The sequence below is a fragment of the Chanodichthys erythropterus genome, chromosome 3 (genome assembly GCF_024489055.1).
Source record: "Chanodichthys erythropterus isolate Z2021 chromosome 3, ASM2448905v1, whole genome shotgun sequence".
NCBI lineage: Eukaryota > Metazoa > Chordata > Actinopteri > Cypriniformes > Xenocyprididae > Chanodichthys > Chanodichthys erythropterus.
Window position 1 is genome coordinate 61,529,633 of NC_090223.1, and position 15,174 is coordinate 61,544,806.

Sequence of the window (15,174 nt, forward strand, 5' to 3'; positions counted from 1 at the left end):
GGTCAGGCATGTTGGCTGGCCAATAAAACACAGTAATATCATGGTCAGCAAACCACTTGGAAGTGGTTTTTGCACTGTGGGCAGGTGCTAAAGTTCTGCTGGAAAAAGAAATCAGCATCTCCATAAAGCTTGTCAGCAGATGGAAGCATAAAGTGCTCCAAAATCTCCTGGAAGATGGCTGCATTGACTTTGCACTTGATAAAACACAATGGACCAACACCAGCAGACATCACGGGCCCCCAAATCATTACAAACTTCAGAAACTTCCCACTAGACTTCAAGCAGCTTGGATTCTGTGCCTCTCCAGTCTTCCTTCAGACTCTGGGACCATGATTTCAACATGAAATGCAAAATTTACTTTTATCTGAAAAGAGGACTTTCGACCACTGTTCACTGTCCAGTTCTTTTTCTCCTTAGCCCAGGTAAGATGCTTCTGACGTTGTTTCTGTTTCAGAAGTGACTTGGTAGTCCTTTTCCTGAAGATGTCTGAGTGTGGTGGCTCTTGATGCGCTGACTCCGGCTTCATTTGACTCATTGTGAAGCTCTCCCAAGTGTCTGAATCGGCTTTACTTGACAGTATTCTCAAGCTTGTGGTCATCCCTGTTGCTTGTGCACCTTTGCCTACCCAATTTCTTCCTTCCAGTCAACTTTGCATTTAATATGCTTTGATACATCACTCTGTAAACAGCCACCCCATTCAGTAATGACCTTCTGTGACTTACTCTCTTTGTGGAGGGTGTCAATGATTGTCTCCTGGACCATTGCCAAGTCAGCAGTCTTCCCCATTAGTGTGGTTTCAAAGAACAAGAGATACCCAGAATTTATACTGTAGGGATGGTCATTTAATGAAACTCAAATGAAAATATTCTAATATTTTGAGATACTGGATTTTGGACTTTTTTATTAGCTGTACGCTCTAATCAACAAATTAAAAAAAAAAAAAAAACTTTTGAAATGTTTTACTTTACATGTAGGGAATCTAGTATATATGAAAGTCTCATTTTTTAAAAATAATTTACAATAAAAAATGAACTTTTTCATGATATTCTAATTATGACCAGCACCTGTAGATAAATGGATAGATAGAGTTTTATGAGTTTCAATGGATTAGAAATAGTAAATAGAATGGCAGTTGATTCTAATTGAGTTGAGTCTAATGGGCTTCCGTAGTTTAAATTTGAATTTTGACAGTTGGAGTTTGAAAGTCTTGGCTCATTTGAACATTCAGTCAATGAAAGTCAATGGGAGTTTTTCCGAGTTTTGATCGTCATTTGTAGGAAAACCGTAAGTCCGATCAGTCTGAAAAGATATAGCAACTAACTTCAGATCAGTTTGAGTGTCTGAGCCGAGTTTGGAGTATGTAGAGTTAAAGCTCTAGGAGGAGTTAGAGTCAACTTAATTACTAAAGCTAATTTTTCATCTATATTTTTTGTGTTTATGTAAAATTAGACAAATATGATATTATTAAGTTGGCTTGAAAATGAAATGCTTCTTAAACTTATTATTATTATTCTTCTGAGACTAACATTTCTATATCTAACTGTGTTTTATCTCCATCAGATTCCCATCAGATCACTCTGGATCTGAACACAGTGAGTAAAGGACTCCGTCTGTCTGAGAGCAATACAGTGATTACTGGCACTTACACAATCCAGAAGTATCCTGATCATCCAGACAGATTTGATGATCGTCAGGTGTTGTGTAGAGAGAGTGTGAGTGATCGACGCTCTTACTGGGAGATTGAGTGGAGTGAAGGATATGTGTTAATATCAGTGTCATATAAGAGCATCTGCAGGAAGGGATCGGGTGGTGAGAGTAGGTTTGGATCTAATGATCAGTCCTGGAGTTTGTTCTGCTCTCCTGACAGTTACTCATTCAGACACAATGACATACGGACTGATCTTCCTGTAAAGACCATCATCAGTAGAACAGTGAATAAGGAGAATCCCTATAGAGTAGGAGTGAATGATGATGATGATGAGGATCACTATAGAGTAGGAGTGTATGTGGATCACAGTGCAGGAACTCTGTCCTTCTACAGCGTCTCTGGAGACACAATGATCCTCATCCACACAGTCCAGACCACATTCACTCAACCGCTCTATCCTGGGTTTAGGGTTGATTATACTGGATCATCAGTGAAACTGTGTTGATGAATCAGAACAGAGACTGAAAAACCCACTGAAAAATAACATCAACAATCAATTTATAAATTTAATCATACATGTAAAAATGTCCATTTCTGTTTGAATGATAAAATTTTTACATGTATGAATAAATACACAAACTTAAAACTGTTTATTTGATTCATGTCTTAAAATGTAGATTAATAAATCATTTTAAATCACTTTTTAAAAAGCACTGGCCAATTGCTTTTCTTTATCCATTTGTCAATCGAGTTAAAAACGCCATTGGTCAGGACACACGTGGAGCAACCAATCAGCTTTCACCTCAGTTTGAAGAGCCAATCCTCTGTCACTGTGAATGTAACATGCGCTGTCATTGGACAGTGAGAACAACTATTCATTCATTAAATATGAGAGTTGAGACACTGGCTGAAAGTCACATATTTGTTAAAGGTCCCGTTCTTCGTGATCCCATGTTTCAAACTTTAGTTAGTGTGTAATGTTGTTGTTGTTAGAGTATAAATAAAATCTGTAAAATTTTAAAGCTCAAAGTTCAATGCCAAGCGAGATATTTTATTTAACAGAAGTCGCCTACATCGAACGGCCAGTTTGGACTACATCCCTCAACTTCCTTCTTTAATGACGTCACTAAAACAGTTTTTTGACTAACCTCCACCCACAGGAATACACAAGAGTTGCGTTTGTAGAGTGTGTTTGTCGCCATGTCGTCGAAACGCTGTTATTTTCATCCCGCAGTCCAATCACCTTTGTTTGGCCTTCCCAGGGACACTGTACTTAGAGATCAATGGTTACAATTTATGTTTAACTCGGTTCCCGAAAATTATAATCCACATGTAAAACTATGCGCAGCACATTTTGCTGAGGACAGCGTCCTCAATCTCAATCAGTTTAATGCCGGATTCGCACAAAGATTATTCTTGAAAGATGGAGCAGTTCCCACTTTGTCTGGAGAAGGCATTGTTTATTGACCACAACCGGTAAGTGTATTTTATTATTTAAGTTGGTGCGTTTAACAGTTTCTGTAACTTATCACACAAAGGGCAATGCTGTTTAGCTTTGTTAACTAGATGGTAATTGAAACTAATCCTAATATCTGACATATAAAAGCAGTCATATTTGTTAAAAGCTTGTGTGTGTCGAACAGTAATGAGGAACGATCTCAAACGCTCATTAATCAGTGCAGTTTCTCACCAGAACTTGATCATAATGCTTTATCTCTCAATCTCAGTCATGAGTTTGTTTTGAAGTGATCATGTGACAGACACTGTTGAAACAAACAGCATATGCTGGTTAAGGGAGGTTTTGAAGCTGGTTTGAGCTGGTCAAGTGCTGCTCATAAACTGATCCTGGACCAGCATAGGTTCACTTTCAAATGGTGTCAATAAATAAAGCCATATAACTGAAATAATTCTCTTAAAATAAAAGGGTCGCCTTCTTTCCATAGTTTTATTCGCTTATTTTGTTTCTCAAATCAAGCCTCAAAATTGCACACATTTTTCTTTAAATAAAAGAGGAAAATGTATCTCTTGGTTTTATTAGTGAAATCTTTTCTATCAAACACTAAACCACAATTTTTTTTAACTATCACATTTTTTTTTTTTATGAAAACGACAAGAGCCTGAAGACGTCAACAGGGCCTGAAACGCTTTCTGGTAAGAGAGCGTTCGTTCAAGTAAGAAACAAGTGCTTTCATTTGAGTTAGTTTGGATTGTCTTAGTGTGAAGAGCTAAAGTTTTTAAGGTTGTTTATATGTCTATGTGGTGTTTTTAATATGCTTTAAGACAAACCATGTGCAAATTCATAAGTCAACATCATTGCTGAGTATTTCTTTGATCTAAAGACAGTATAAAAGTCTTTGAACTGAGTGACTCTCGCTCATAAACAGTCTTTGCCGCCATCTAATGGCCTAATAATGTAACTTCTGTTGCTGTTCACGGACAGGGACTGTTTTGTTTCCGGCGGATGGAAGGTTTTTAATGACTTCGTGAAAGTTGCATTGATACATATATTTTGACTTTAATAAAACAAACAAATCAGGCTTTTTCCCAACAAACACAATCTGTTTTGCAAAGGAAAACTCAACTCACAAACAAACAGAAAGTGATGTGCAAATACTAATGTTTGAGCGAAAACGCAGAGCAACAAATAAGTGTGTTTTACAAATAAACAAACTTCAATCCAGTTGATACAGGCTAAAACAAGTGTGTGTGTGTGTGTGGTTTCCTACAAAGAAATGTAGAAAACACAATAGGTTACACACTATCACTGAATTAAATGATCTACACATCTTTACACAGCTTTAAATCATATTTCTTATCAATATACATCGAGTGACACAGTGAGGTAAACGAATACTGAAACTGTGATGATTAAAATGGCGTCTTAAAGATTCACAATAAGGTCACACAGAACACTATACAGTGACATCAAAATAAGTTCAGAATCGCACCAAACACTGTTGCGGTCGTGAAACTGTGATCATGAATCCAGCCGAACGTAACGATAACAGACACACTTCACCCAAAATAATCATATTCAAACATTTAACATTAGTTACGTTCATTCATTACACATACAATACTGCACAAATTAAAAAAATCTTCACTCTCTCTGTCCCAGTATGAACTAACACAGTAAGGTGTATATATGCCACACCTCATCAGTTATATTTGGTGCTGTACTGCCACCTGTTGGCACATTTGTGTAACTTAGAGGAGATTAAAGGGTTAAAATTAACCCAAAATGAAAATAATGTCATTAATTACTCAAATTAAGATATTTTTAATGAAATCTGATGGCTCAGTGAGTCCTGCATTGAGAGCAAAGCCATCAAAACTCTCAAGAACCAGAACCTTCTATGGTACAGAGCTGCCATATGGCCACAATTAATTTCTACTCATGTCCTTGATATTTAGAACAAACACAATATATTGCACTATGGGAATTAAAAGGCCTTAAGGTTCCCAATGATGAGCTGTTGTTAATTCCCATGACATGTGAATGTCCCTCAAACACTCTCTTTCCCACTGAAGACGCTGTAGAAGTGCTCCAGGAATTGCTCTATTTACCTCATTTCTACACATCTCTTCTCAAGGGGGATTTTTTGCAGCATCTTTGATAAGTAGATTATAAAGTTTTAATCACAAATAAACTTTGTCCAACAGAGTTTTACTGTAAATTGAGAAAATGTCAAGGTTTCTTATGGCAGCTCTGTACCACAGTGGAATTGCAGCATTTCTCCATTGGGATTTTTATAGATGACTGCATCAACAATATGATTGCATTTGTTTATTTTGAAGTGTTTTTTGTAGTATAGTTGTATTTATGTATAAATAACTATCAGTTTCTAAAAGAAATATGCATTTAAATAGAAAAGAAAATCATAATTCTATAGAAAAACTACTTTTTTTGACCGTTTTCCATTGTGGAACAGAGTTTCCATATGGCAACGTTTTTGGATTTCATAACTGAAGCTATTTCATGCAATAAAAACTTATTTAAAAAAATATTTAATGGTTAGAACATAATGTGTACCACAGAGGGATAAAGCTGCTAAAAACATATTTGAATCAGTTAATGTGAGTTCAGTGGATCTATCTTAATATTATAAAGTGACAAGAATAATTTTTGTGCTCCAATAAAACAATATCTAGTGGTGGGTGATTTTAAAACACTGCTTCATGAAGCTTCGGAGCGTTTTCAATCTTTTGTTTTGAATCAGCGGTTCGGATCGCGTGTCAAACTGCTGAAATCACGTGACTTTGGCGCACTGAACAGCTGATTCGACACGCTGATTCATTATGATCCGAAGCATCCTGAAGCAGTGTTTTGAAATTGGCCATCACTATACAAGTCATTATTTTGTTTTTTTTGGCGCACCAAAAATATTCTTGTGGCTTTATAATATTAATATTGAACCACTGTACTCACATGAACCGATTTAAATATGTTTTTAGTACATTAATGAATCTTGAGAGAGGAAATGTCATTACTCCCTATGAAGGCCTCACAGAGCCATTAGATTTCATCAAAAATATCTTAATTTGTTTTCTGAAGATGAATAGAGGTCTTACGGGTGTGGAACGGCATGAGGGTGAGTAATTAATGACAGAATTTTAATTTTTTGGTGAACTAACCCTTTAAACATCTTGGTACATTTAAAATCCTTTTCTTTCTTTTGGCCTAATATTGTATAACCTCTAGTGTCCTAAAACAAATGATAGGGATACAATAGTGTCATTGTTGCAGCCAGTTCCAGTTATCAGCTCCACTTACCTGTGCTGGAGATCGAGCTTCACCCATTACAGCATCACTCGAGAGCAACTTCATTTCCTGAAGTCATGTGGTTTGAGTCTTCCTTCAATAGCAGAGATTCTGCAGGTTTCTCTGACTACAGTCAAACGCTGCATGAAGTAAGTTTGGGTTTAAAGTGCTTTTTATGAATCGTCATGCATGAAAAGAGCATTTAGAGTGAATTGTTCAACATTACTTTGATAATAATACTTATGTTTACATATGTTTGTTCCAGGAAGTTTCTCATTTCTCTGACGTTTTCAGGAATAACCGATGATGCCCTCAACACAATGATCACGGACATTGTGGGATCGGAGGCTGTCGGAGCACAGTTACGGGCAGGTGGATTTGTGTACAAAGACACAGAGTTTCAGGTGGAGAATTGTCCTTGATGGTGGTATGGATGGGTTCAGCTGTTCACAGGCATTTATCAGCCTTTACCCGACATTGGAACAGCCATGGTTTGAGAACAGAACGACACCAGACACCCATGCAGATTTTTGTCCGAGGCCGCCTGGAAGGACAGAGAAGCACAGCGATGGAAGAGATGTTTGTCAGAACAGCAAATGAAAGTGTTCTTCAGAATCAGAGCAGGAGACACCAGCATTTGAGCAGATGTTCCTCAAAGTCTCTTCACATTGGACAGAGATGCCTTAGAGCGACTTGATGCACACATTAATACACTCGCTGGTTCAAGAGGACAGCTGGAGTGGATGTCCTTCGAAATGTTGTCTTTTTTGACGTCTCTGAATCCTCAACAGTAAAGAAATGGTCATTCCTGTAAATAACACAGCTTGTTCTGGTCACCACTGAATAATTAAATGGACACTGAAGTTTGTTGTGGGCTGTGGATGGATCCACTTGTTGTGTTTTGAGTAGATATGACAATAATATGTAAGTATGGTTAAGATGGCGTGACATTTTAAAGTAACTCATAAATAGAAAGGTCATCATTTGAAGCTTGAAAATAAAAGCTTCTAGTTCCCACAGTAAGTGTCCTCTGATTTACTTACACATCACCACAAAACCTTTACTGGAATGGCCAATTAAAAATAAGTCTTGTATATATTTTAATGTTGTTAATCTTTCATAAGAACATCTATTTTATATAAAACACTTAACTAAAAGGTAAACTTGAGTGATTAAAGGCATTTACAATGTCATGCATGTGCTGGGCAGATGGGTTTAAACGCCTCTATTTCCTCTGTCAATCACATTAAATACTTTCAGTCATCTGTAAACAAAGATATGGCAGTAATATTGTACTTAAAGGGACAGTTCTGTCATCGTTTAAAGCCAAGAGATCCTTTCAGGGCAAAAGAAAATGGAGCGAAAAATTCCTCAAAAATAATTCACGCAAAGAACACGATTCACACATGCATGAAACATAATTCACGTTGTCACGGAGACGAACCCCGTGATTCCTCCCACTGGCCAGCAGAGGGCTCCATCACCGGAATACTGACATTCATGCATCCAGTCATTCACCTATACTGACTCACACTACATCTCCCACAAGCCCCATTCCTTGGACTCTGATCCTCATCCAGCTGCAGCTTGTTAGGACTGCTATTTAAGCTGCCTTTTCACACAGACCTACGCGAAGTCCTGATTATTGCCCCGGCTATCATTTCTGAGCGTTTATACCCTGTTTGTTTCCCGTTGCCATTCCTGTCTGTTTACCGTTTATTGATTCATCGCTGCCTACCTTTTGACCTGTTGTCTGTTCTCTGGACTGTGATACTTGCTTGTGACCCTGATCTACTGCCTGCCTCTGATTACGATTCTGCCTGTTCTACATTGCTGTGTTTGCTGGTTCTGACCCCTGCCTGTACGACCACGAGTACTTCAATAAAGCCTGCTAAATGGATCCCATGTCGAGTGATGAATCGTTACACACGTGCACAAAATACATTTATATATTCATAAAGTACATTTCACAAACACAAAACACAGTTCATAGATATCCATCTGCTTGCTGTGTCTCGTGAGGATGACTGAAAGCCGTTGATCAGTCAGAGCTTTGTCCAGCTCATGTTCAGGTGAAGAGCTTGATGCTCTCGAAGTGAAGAACTCCATGCCAGAAGCAGGATATCGGATGGTTCGAGGGGCGTATAGCGGGATAGGGTGTGTGCATTCATGCTCCGTTGGTGTTCCCTCGAGGATGACCAGCCTGAGATGAGAACATGTAGTGTTCCTTACCCCAATAACACCAACCACAAACTAAATCAATCAATCTTCTCTGATGGGATAGTGTTCATCAAATGTGAATCACAGAACCTCTTTGTTATGAAAACTATAAATATGGATACAGTACTCTTTTAATCTACTGGGTTTTTCCTACTATACAGTGGGGTTCATCATAATGTTCAAGTGTTTTTATGTGGTCTAGAAGCTCCAGTGACACCTGGCATCCATAGTCAACATCCATAGTTTTCAGCTACAGATACAAATGTGTCAATTCATTATTCACATTACGTCATGATTCATTTAATCCATCAGTGAAAGTGTCCAAAAACTGCTCTGTTACTGAGTGTTTGACTGAAAGAACATAAATATTGATGTCTGTCCATTCACTGAGATCAGGAGCAGATGTAAAGACTCATGAATCTGAAGGTTTACATTACAGCAGGTTTGATCCACACATTTGTTCAGGTTGTGTTTCATAAGAGAGGCCAGTAGACTGATTTAAAGTCATATATAGTGTGGTTCATCAGTGCTGGTTCTGCTAGGCCTAGGGTGGCTAACGTCGGTCCTGGAGAGACACTTCAACCCTGATCAAACCTGCACAAACAAGCTAATCGAGGTCTGAAGAGTTGATATAAAGCTGTAGGCAGGTAAATGTTTATCAGACTCTCCAGGATCACTGTACTAGTCTATATATTCTTTTTATACTAGTACTACTTTTTTTTCCTGCCACACATCCAGGTCAGCTTGGATGTCTTTGGAGAGGGGTGGGACCAACATCCCATGAGGACAGAACAAAATCTGACACCTTATCAGTTGTGCTACCAAATCCAGTTATGGATCCAGGGCTAATAAATGTTAAATGTGAAAAAAAAAAAGTTAAATAATTTCTCTAGGATGCAGCCATACCAAACCCTGAATGGGAGGACAGCAGATACTCAGAGGGCCAAACCTCGGGATGCATGTTCCTGTGCTTGACATTTCATTACCAGACGATGAAACAGCACAACTTAAAGAGGGTAAGTAAAAAAGTTTAAAAAAGTTAAAGTTCAAATAACACAGCCTTATCTTTTTTTCTTTTAAAGAGGTGTATTAGAAGTTGAACAAACACTGCCCCCTGTTGACTCTTTCTAGTTCAATGAGACCAGATCCACTATGAACAGATTGTCGGCACATCACCATATCCATGTTGAGTGTGGCGTAGCTCTGATAGTGACAGGGAAGCATGTGTGTGTGTGTGCGTGTGCGTGCGAAGCGCATGTATGACAGAGAGCATCCCGAATGGCCTTTTTCGGCAAATCAACCAATCAATAATCAGTGAGGTGAGCTGACAAGTTTCATTTCATGTGCATATTATTCAGGCTAGTTGCCAATGCTACATGAAAACAACAAACTCCTTAGACCTGTTTAAAGTTGCAATGGAAAATAAATATAAGCAGTTTACTTAAATAGTATAAACAGCTTATAGCAGAGGGGGGGGGCGTTAGGGGGGATGATGATACCTCCCTGAAATGACTTTTTGCAGGTTGGGATGTCTGCGATAACGACCAGTAAACAAGTCTCCACGCAATTGTGTGGTAATCTCTTGAATATATGTTCATAATAATGTATATGGCTTAATTTGGGTTTTATCCGAACCTATATTCTGTGTTAATGTTATATGAGTTTAATACGAGTCATGTTGTTAATTGTTTTGTGAGTATGTTATGTGATTTTATTTAGTTTATTGCTGTAACGAGATGGTACTTCAGCCTTAATTGTTATTTCTCTTTGAAATAAGCAAACTGAAGTTGTAAATATCTCCGTTATCGTTTGGCCTAAAATACAGGTCAGGTTTTTTGCTCCTGCAGAAATGGTTATTGATGCAGAAACTTGGGAAAATTAAATCCAGGCAGATGATAAAGTTGATGATAAATTATTTATTCATTACAATTAAATTTAGCCTCACACGCAAACTTTAATCGATAATGAAAATGCTTAATAAAACCAAAAGGTAAAATAACAACCATAAAGTAGCAGTCAATAGTTAATAATAAAATTTAGAGTATTGTATCTAATAGATGAAGATCAAAAAGAATTAAAACATTCAGATAAGAGAGAGAAGCAGAAGCCAAAGGGAGCAAAGGAAGGAAAAGAAAGCTGAATTATCAATGACCCGATCAGCTTTATACCATGAGCATATAGGGAAATTTACATCCCACTCAAATTGATGTTTTTGTTCTAAAAGAAAAGGTTAATTTCACCCATTATGTCGTCCAGTGTCAAAAATAGATATAAGTTGTTTTGACCCCCTAATATTATTATATAATATAATTCAATAGAATAAATATGATTGAAAGGGTTTATTTGTCCTTCTAAACAAGAATCAAGGCAAGGCAATTTCATTTGCAGACCTGCCAACATGTACGCATTTTGCGTACCAAGTACGCATTTTGACCTCAAAGTACGCTGGTACGATTTGTCACTCTATACTACGCAAAAACCCGGTGCGTCCTCTGTGCGCGCGTAGTACTCAAATCCAGCAAAAGAAAGAGTTTGACCAATCATATCGCTGGGTTCATTTCCCCAAATAGCAAGCGGGGATGATTGACAAATGCGTACAGCCTATCAATAAAAAGAGACCGCAAATCGACAGCAACACAAAATCCCGCGCGATCCTCCTTCAACTCCTGCCGTCTCAGTGACTGAATTCTCAGGCGAGGACAGTACAGCAGTCACGGTGCTTCTGACTCCTTGAGGTAAACGGGTATAAAATGCTCAAGTAATGTTGAACAACAAATCTAAATAAAATTGAAATCGCTACCCAGATAGCACAAATACGTCGCGGAGACGTCTGTTTGATGTTCGCTTTTTCATCTGGAAGACGTATTTTTTAGGGCGTTTGCTCATCTGGAAGACGTCGCATAGACGTCCGTTTCAGACGTTCGAATGACGTCTAGTGGACGTATTAAAGACGTTAACGATTAGAATCTTACATCTGTGCGACATCTGATTTATGTAGCATAGACGTCGTTTTTAATTAGACATTTTAGACATTCCCTCACGTTTACTGCTATTGACGACAGCTACTACATATATAATAACTAAACCCAAGTATTTTCCACTCAGAATGAAAGACACAAACGATGTAGAATGATTTGAATTATTTTATTAACATGCAAAGAACTTTAAAATAATTTATTTATATTATTTAAAATTATGAAACAAATGAACGAACAAACAAACAAACAAACAGAATTAAAAAAAGGAACAAATCAGTTTACATTCTCCCTGGGGCCAAGCGGAGGTAATCTTTTATGTGCTTTTCAGCCTCTGCCTCGGTTGGCGACGGAAGCACCGGATTCTTCATAGCTGCTCCTGAATGTTAAAAAGGTAAAACTAGAATAAGTTGAACAAATAAATCATTTTTTTTTTTATTGAATTAGATTTTATTTAGCTGGATTTTTATGAATTTGGGCAAAATATGTTAGCAACATAGGCTATGTCCCAGACTACACTAGCCATAATATTTGTGTACGTGTCAGTATCAATTAATTTATCTCTAATTAGTCCTTACGAGCATATTTTCCGTGCTTATGTAGCTAAAGAGCACGTCGAGCCAATCTGGCCTTTCAAAAATGACGCAACACGTTTAAATTTAAGCTTTTTCCTCACAGAAACCCATTAAGGAAAAAAACTTAAGCTAATGTAGCCTAAAGTGATATTGAAAGATCAAATTCTGCACACACCAATTTTTCTGTACAGTATGCTTTATTAGTATAGTGTTTAAGTTAGGTCTTTTAATATCAATTAAGCGTTTTCATTATTGGGAGGAAAATGCTTAATTAAACATGTTGCGTTCATATTATAGGCTGAACTGCTTTTCTGTACATGCTTTATTAGTATGGTGTTTACTAGGTTTGGTTTTAGTAAATTAAGCCTCTTAAAGCGTTTTCACGTTCATGTCTATGCTTTATAGATTGATTGGTCGCTGTTCATTTTAAGTGGTGCTGAAATGCTGCATTATGTTTTTCAGTTTTTCAGTCACTTCGCTATTGTCTTTATATAATCAGTTTCGGATATAATAATTTTTGTGTGTCGAATATTAATTATTTTATTGGCAAATACAAATGAAAGAGAGGTGCGAAAGTTCACCGCCAATTGGTTTGAGATGATCACAACGTCCTGTAATAATAATAAATAATAAAAAGAAACCCTTTGTTTTGTGAAAAGAATATATATATATATATATATATATATATATATCGTGCTAGAGTCTCCTCCGATAATTGGGCTAGTCAGATTCAGGGAATCGACTCTTTTAAAATCAACTCCCAATACTGCGCATGTGCTTTCAAAGATCATGACAATCACACGTGGAAGGCAATTAGTCCGTCCGGCGGGAAAGCTAAGGTACGTAGCTAATCTTATTAATTGTCATTAATATGTGTGGTCAGTCAAATAAATTTAACATATACGGTATTAACTTAATTAAGGTTGCGTGATGAATGTGAGTTTCTGTGGTTTAATCAAGTAACGTTAACGGTAACGGTTGATTTTGTGGTTTGTTGAAGTGATTGGTGTACTTTAAGTTCTGACAAAATATTTTTTAAATCTAAAAGAGTAATAATCGACGACAGACTTGCTGTTAAATATTACGTATAAACTATTGTAAACGTGCTATAATTCAACGGTTCTTCGTCACTTAGCATAGCAGCTGTTGTTTCCTCATGAATGCGTAATTTTAAAAGCAAATGTCTCCATATCTAAAACACTCTTGTGTCTATAAAACAACATTGTACACTGTTTACACAGCATGTGGCATATGGATTTATATGTTTAAGTCTGTATGAAAAGTTCATGAGGAGTAATGACGCTTTGGATGTGTATCGACGGTTTCATTTTAAACATTTATTGCATGTACTGTATATTGTGAGAAATTACATTTTGGATGTACCTATTAGGAGTGCTCCTAAATTTGTTTTTCTGATGCCCCTCTTTTCTCCCCTTCCGCACCAGTTTAGTTCTTTGGCTACAGGACCAAAGACTTTGGAGCAGATTCTCCATATGGTTTTTTTCATAGTGTGTCCTCCACTGATGGACAATCTGCTCACCTATTAAATAAAAGGTAATATCAAAACATTACAAACAAAACACATATAATATACTGGACACAAATGACTTCACTACCTACAAAGGTCAATGATTCTTACCATCTTTTGCATCATCCCTCTTTCACTTAATTTTCTTTCCAGATTGTCCAGTTCCTCCATGGACGTGATAGGAAAGACATTATCCTCACTGTCCACCACCAGCACTGGAGCATTGAGACGGCTGTTCCCTACAAGTGACTGGACCACTGAAGTCAGGTGATTGATCTTCATGTCCAGCTCATTTAGTGTCTCCAAAATTGTCCTCTCAACAGCTGCAATACAGTAGGTTTATCTGGTAGGTTTATCTTTATCTTTATTAAACTATAAAATGTAGAATTTTACAAGTTTAGCTTTTAAATGTATCGTACGTGTGCATTGATCAGTGATGCAGCTCCATCGTCTCACACCAGAAGCACCTGCAAGCACAAAAAGCTCTTAAATGTCTTAAAAACAACACTTACACCATGACAATAGCACACATTATAATTAGTGATAATGTCTAGACTGAATGCGCCGCAACAAATTCCCGACATCCCAAATTCCCCTAAACAAATTTCCTGTTCTATTTCTGACATTGTCCAGGCTTTGTTGTGTTCAGTGTAGACAGCTTTTAGCTGTTGCTGTTGTGGTGCGACGTGATAAAAGTCATGTCTGGTGTAGACACAGTGTTATAAAAATGTTGTTGTAGTGAAAGATATGGTTAATGCCTGAAGATTTTAACTTGTATCCATTTGATTACACAGTTTCCATGATTAAACTGGATTGAGAATCCAGAAAAGAAAAAAACACAACTGAATTTGGGAAAAGTAAAACTGAATTTTATGAATTTCATAGTCTACGCTTCTACTTATAGTATGGTCAGAGGCATCATGCCCATTTAAACCATGGGTCCCCTTAGATTTCTGAGCAAAAATGGACATGAAAATAAAATTTTTACATCTTAAAACTAAGTTCCACATTTTTTTTTGAATTTAGTCTTTTTGAAGCCAAAATATAAAATGTGATTCTTGTAGAAGGAGTGTAGTTAATGAATTAGTAAGTAATAGGGCTGGGTATTGACAGAAATTTTAAAATTCGATTTCGATTCACAAGCTTGCTTTCCGATTAAATATGATTCGATCCAATATCACTTATTTATACATTATTGAAATGGTGGCTGTCATAATAACTTCGGATTTATTCAAACATGCATTAAATATGAGATTAAATAAAACCCCCGTTCAATCTTCAACTGGCTGTCAGGAGCTGCCACTGACAGCTGGTGGTAGCTGCCAGTCTGATTCTGGCAGATCACGTGACCTGCTAGTGGCTGGCAGTCTCAGTTGCAGTTGCGCTGTAAGTATAATGTGTTCCCTATCACTATCGCTGCAAGAAATACATTATTTTATTATTATGAATATAATCTTATTACTCTA

General features: G+C 37.1%; 2 protein-coding genes and 1 pseudogene across 4 annotated transcripts in view; 1 reads left to right on the forward strand and 2 right to left on the reverse strand.

Annotated features, from left to right (window-relative positions):
* LOC137006087 (NACHT, LRR and PYD domains-containing protein 3-like) overlaps positions 1-8,254 on the forward strand; it is a 126,994-nt gene extending 118,740 nt beyond the window's left edge. Inside the window, exons 12-15 of one of the 3 annotated variants that reach the window (XM_067366509.1) lie at positions 1,561-1,712; positions 3,763-3,819; positions 6,396-6,559; positions 6,676-8,254. In XM_067366509.1, the coding sequence (XP_067222610.1) occupies positions 1,561-1,712; positions 3,763-3,819; positions 6,396-6,559; positions 6,676-6,832 (530 nt within the window). In that variant the 3' untranslated portion in view covers positions 6,833-8,254. Of the gene's footprint in view, positions 1-1,560; positions 3,701-3,762; positions 3,820-6,395; positions 6,560-6,675 lie in introns of those variants that run through there. The other 2 variants (XM_067366519.1, XM_067366499.1) reach the window with 2 other exon arrangements.
* Positions 1-15,174, reverse strand: part of LOC137007702 (uncharacterized) — a 1,237,067-nt pseudogene that overhangs the window by 187,917 nt on the left and 1,033,976 nt on the right.
* LOC137014165 (uncharacterized) lies at positions 6,878-14,044 on the reverse strand. The gene is made up of 5 exons (XM_067378350.1): positions 13,820-14,044; positions 13,564-13,720; positions 11,891-11,984; positions 8,375-8,613; positions 6,878-6,954 (listed from the first exon to the last, which is right to left on the reverse strand). The coding sequence occupies exons 1-5, from the start codon at positions 13,988-13,990 to the stop codon at positions 6,878-6,880; spliced, it is 738 nt and encodes a 245-aa protein (XP_067234451.1). The 5' UTR covers positions 13,991-14,044.

Excerpts from the sequence above, each read along its gene's own strand:
- LOC137014165 (XM_067378350.1), bottom strand. The coding sequence starts at position 13,990 with ATGAAGATCAATCACCTGACTTCAGTGGTCCAGTCACTTGTAGGGAAC. Across the intron at positions 8,614-11,890 it reads CGCTTGGCCCCAGGGAGAAT|GCTGGTCATCCTCGAGGGAA; the intron begins GTAAACTGATTT and ends TTCTCATCTCAG. Across the intron at positions 6,955-8,374 it reads GTGTTTTGTGTTTGTGAAAT|GCGGCCTCGGACAAAAATCT; the intron begins GTACTTTATGAA and ends CTGTCCTTCCAG.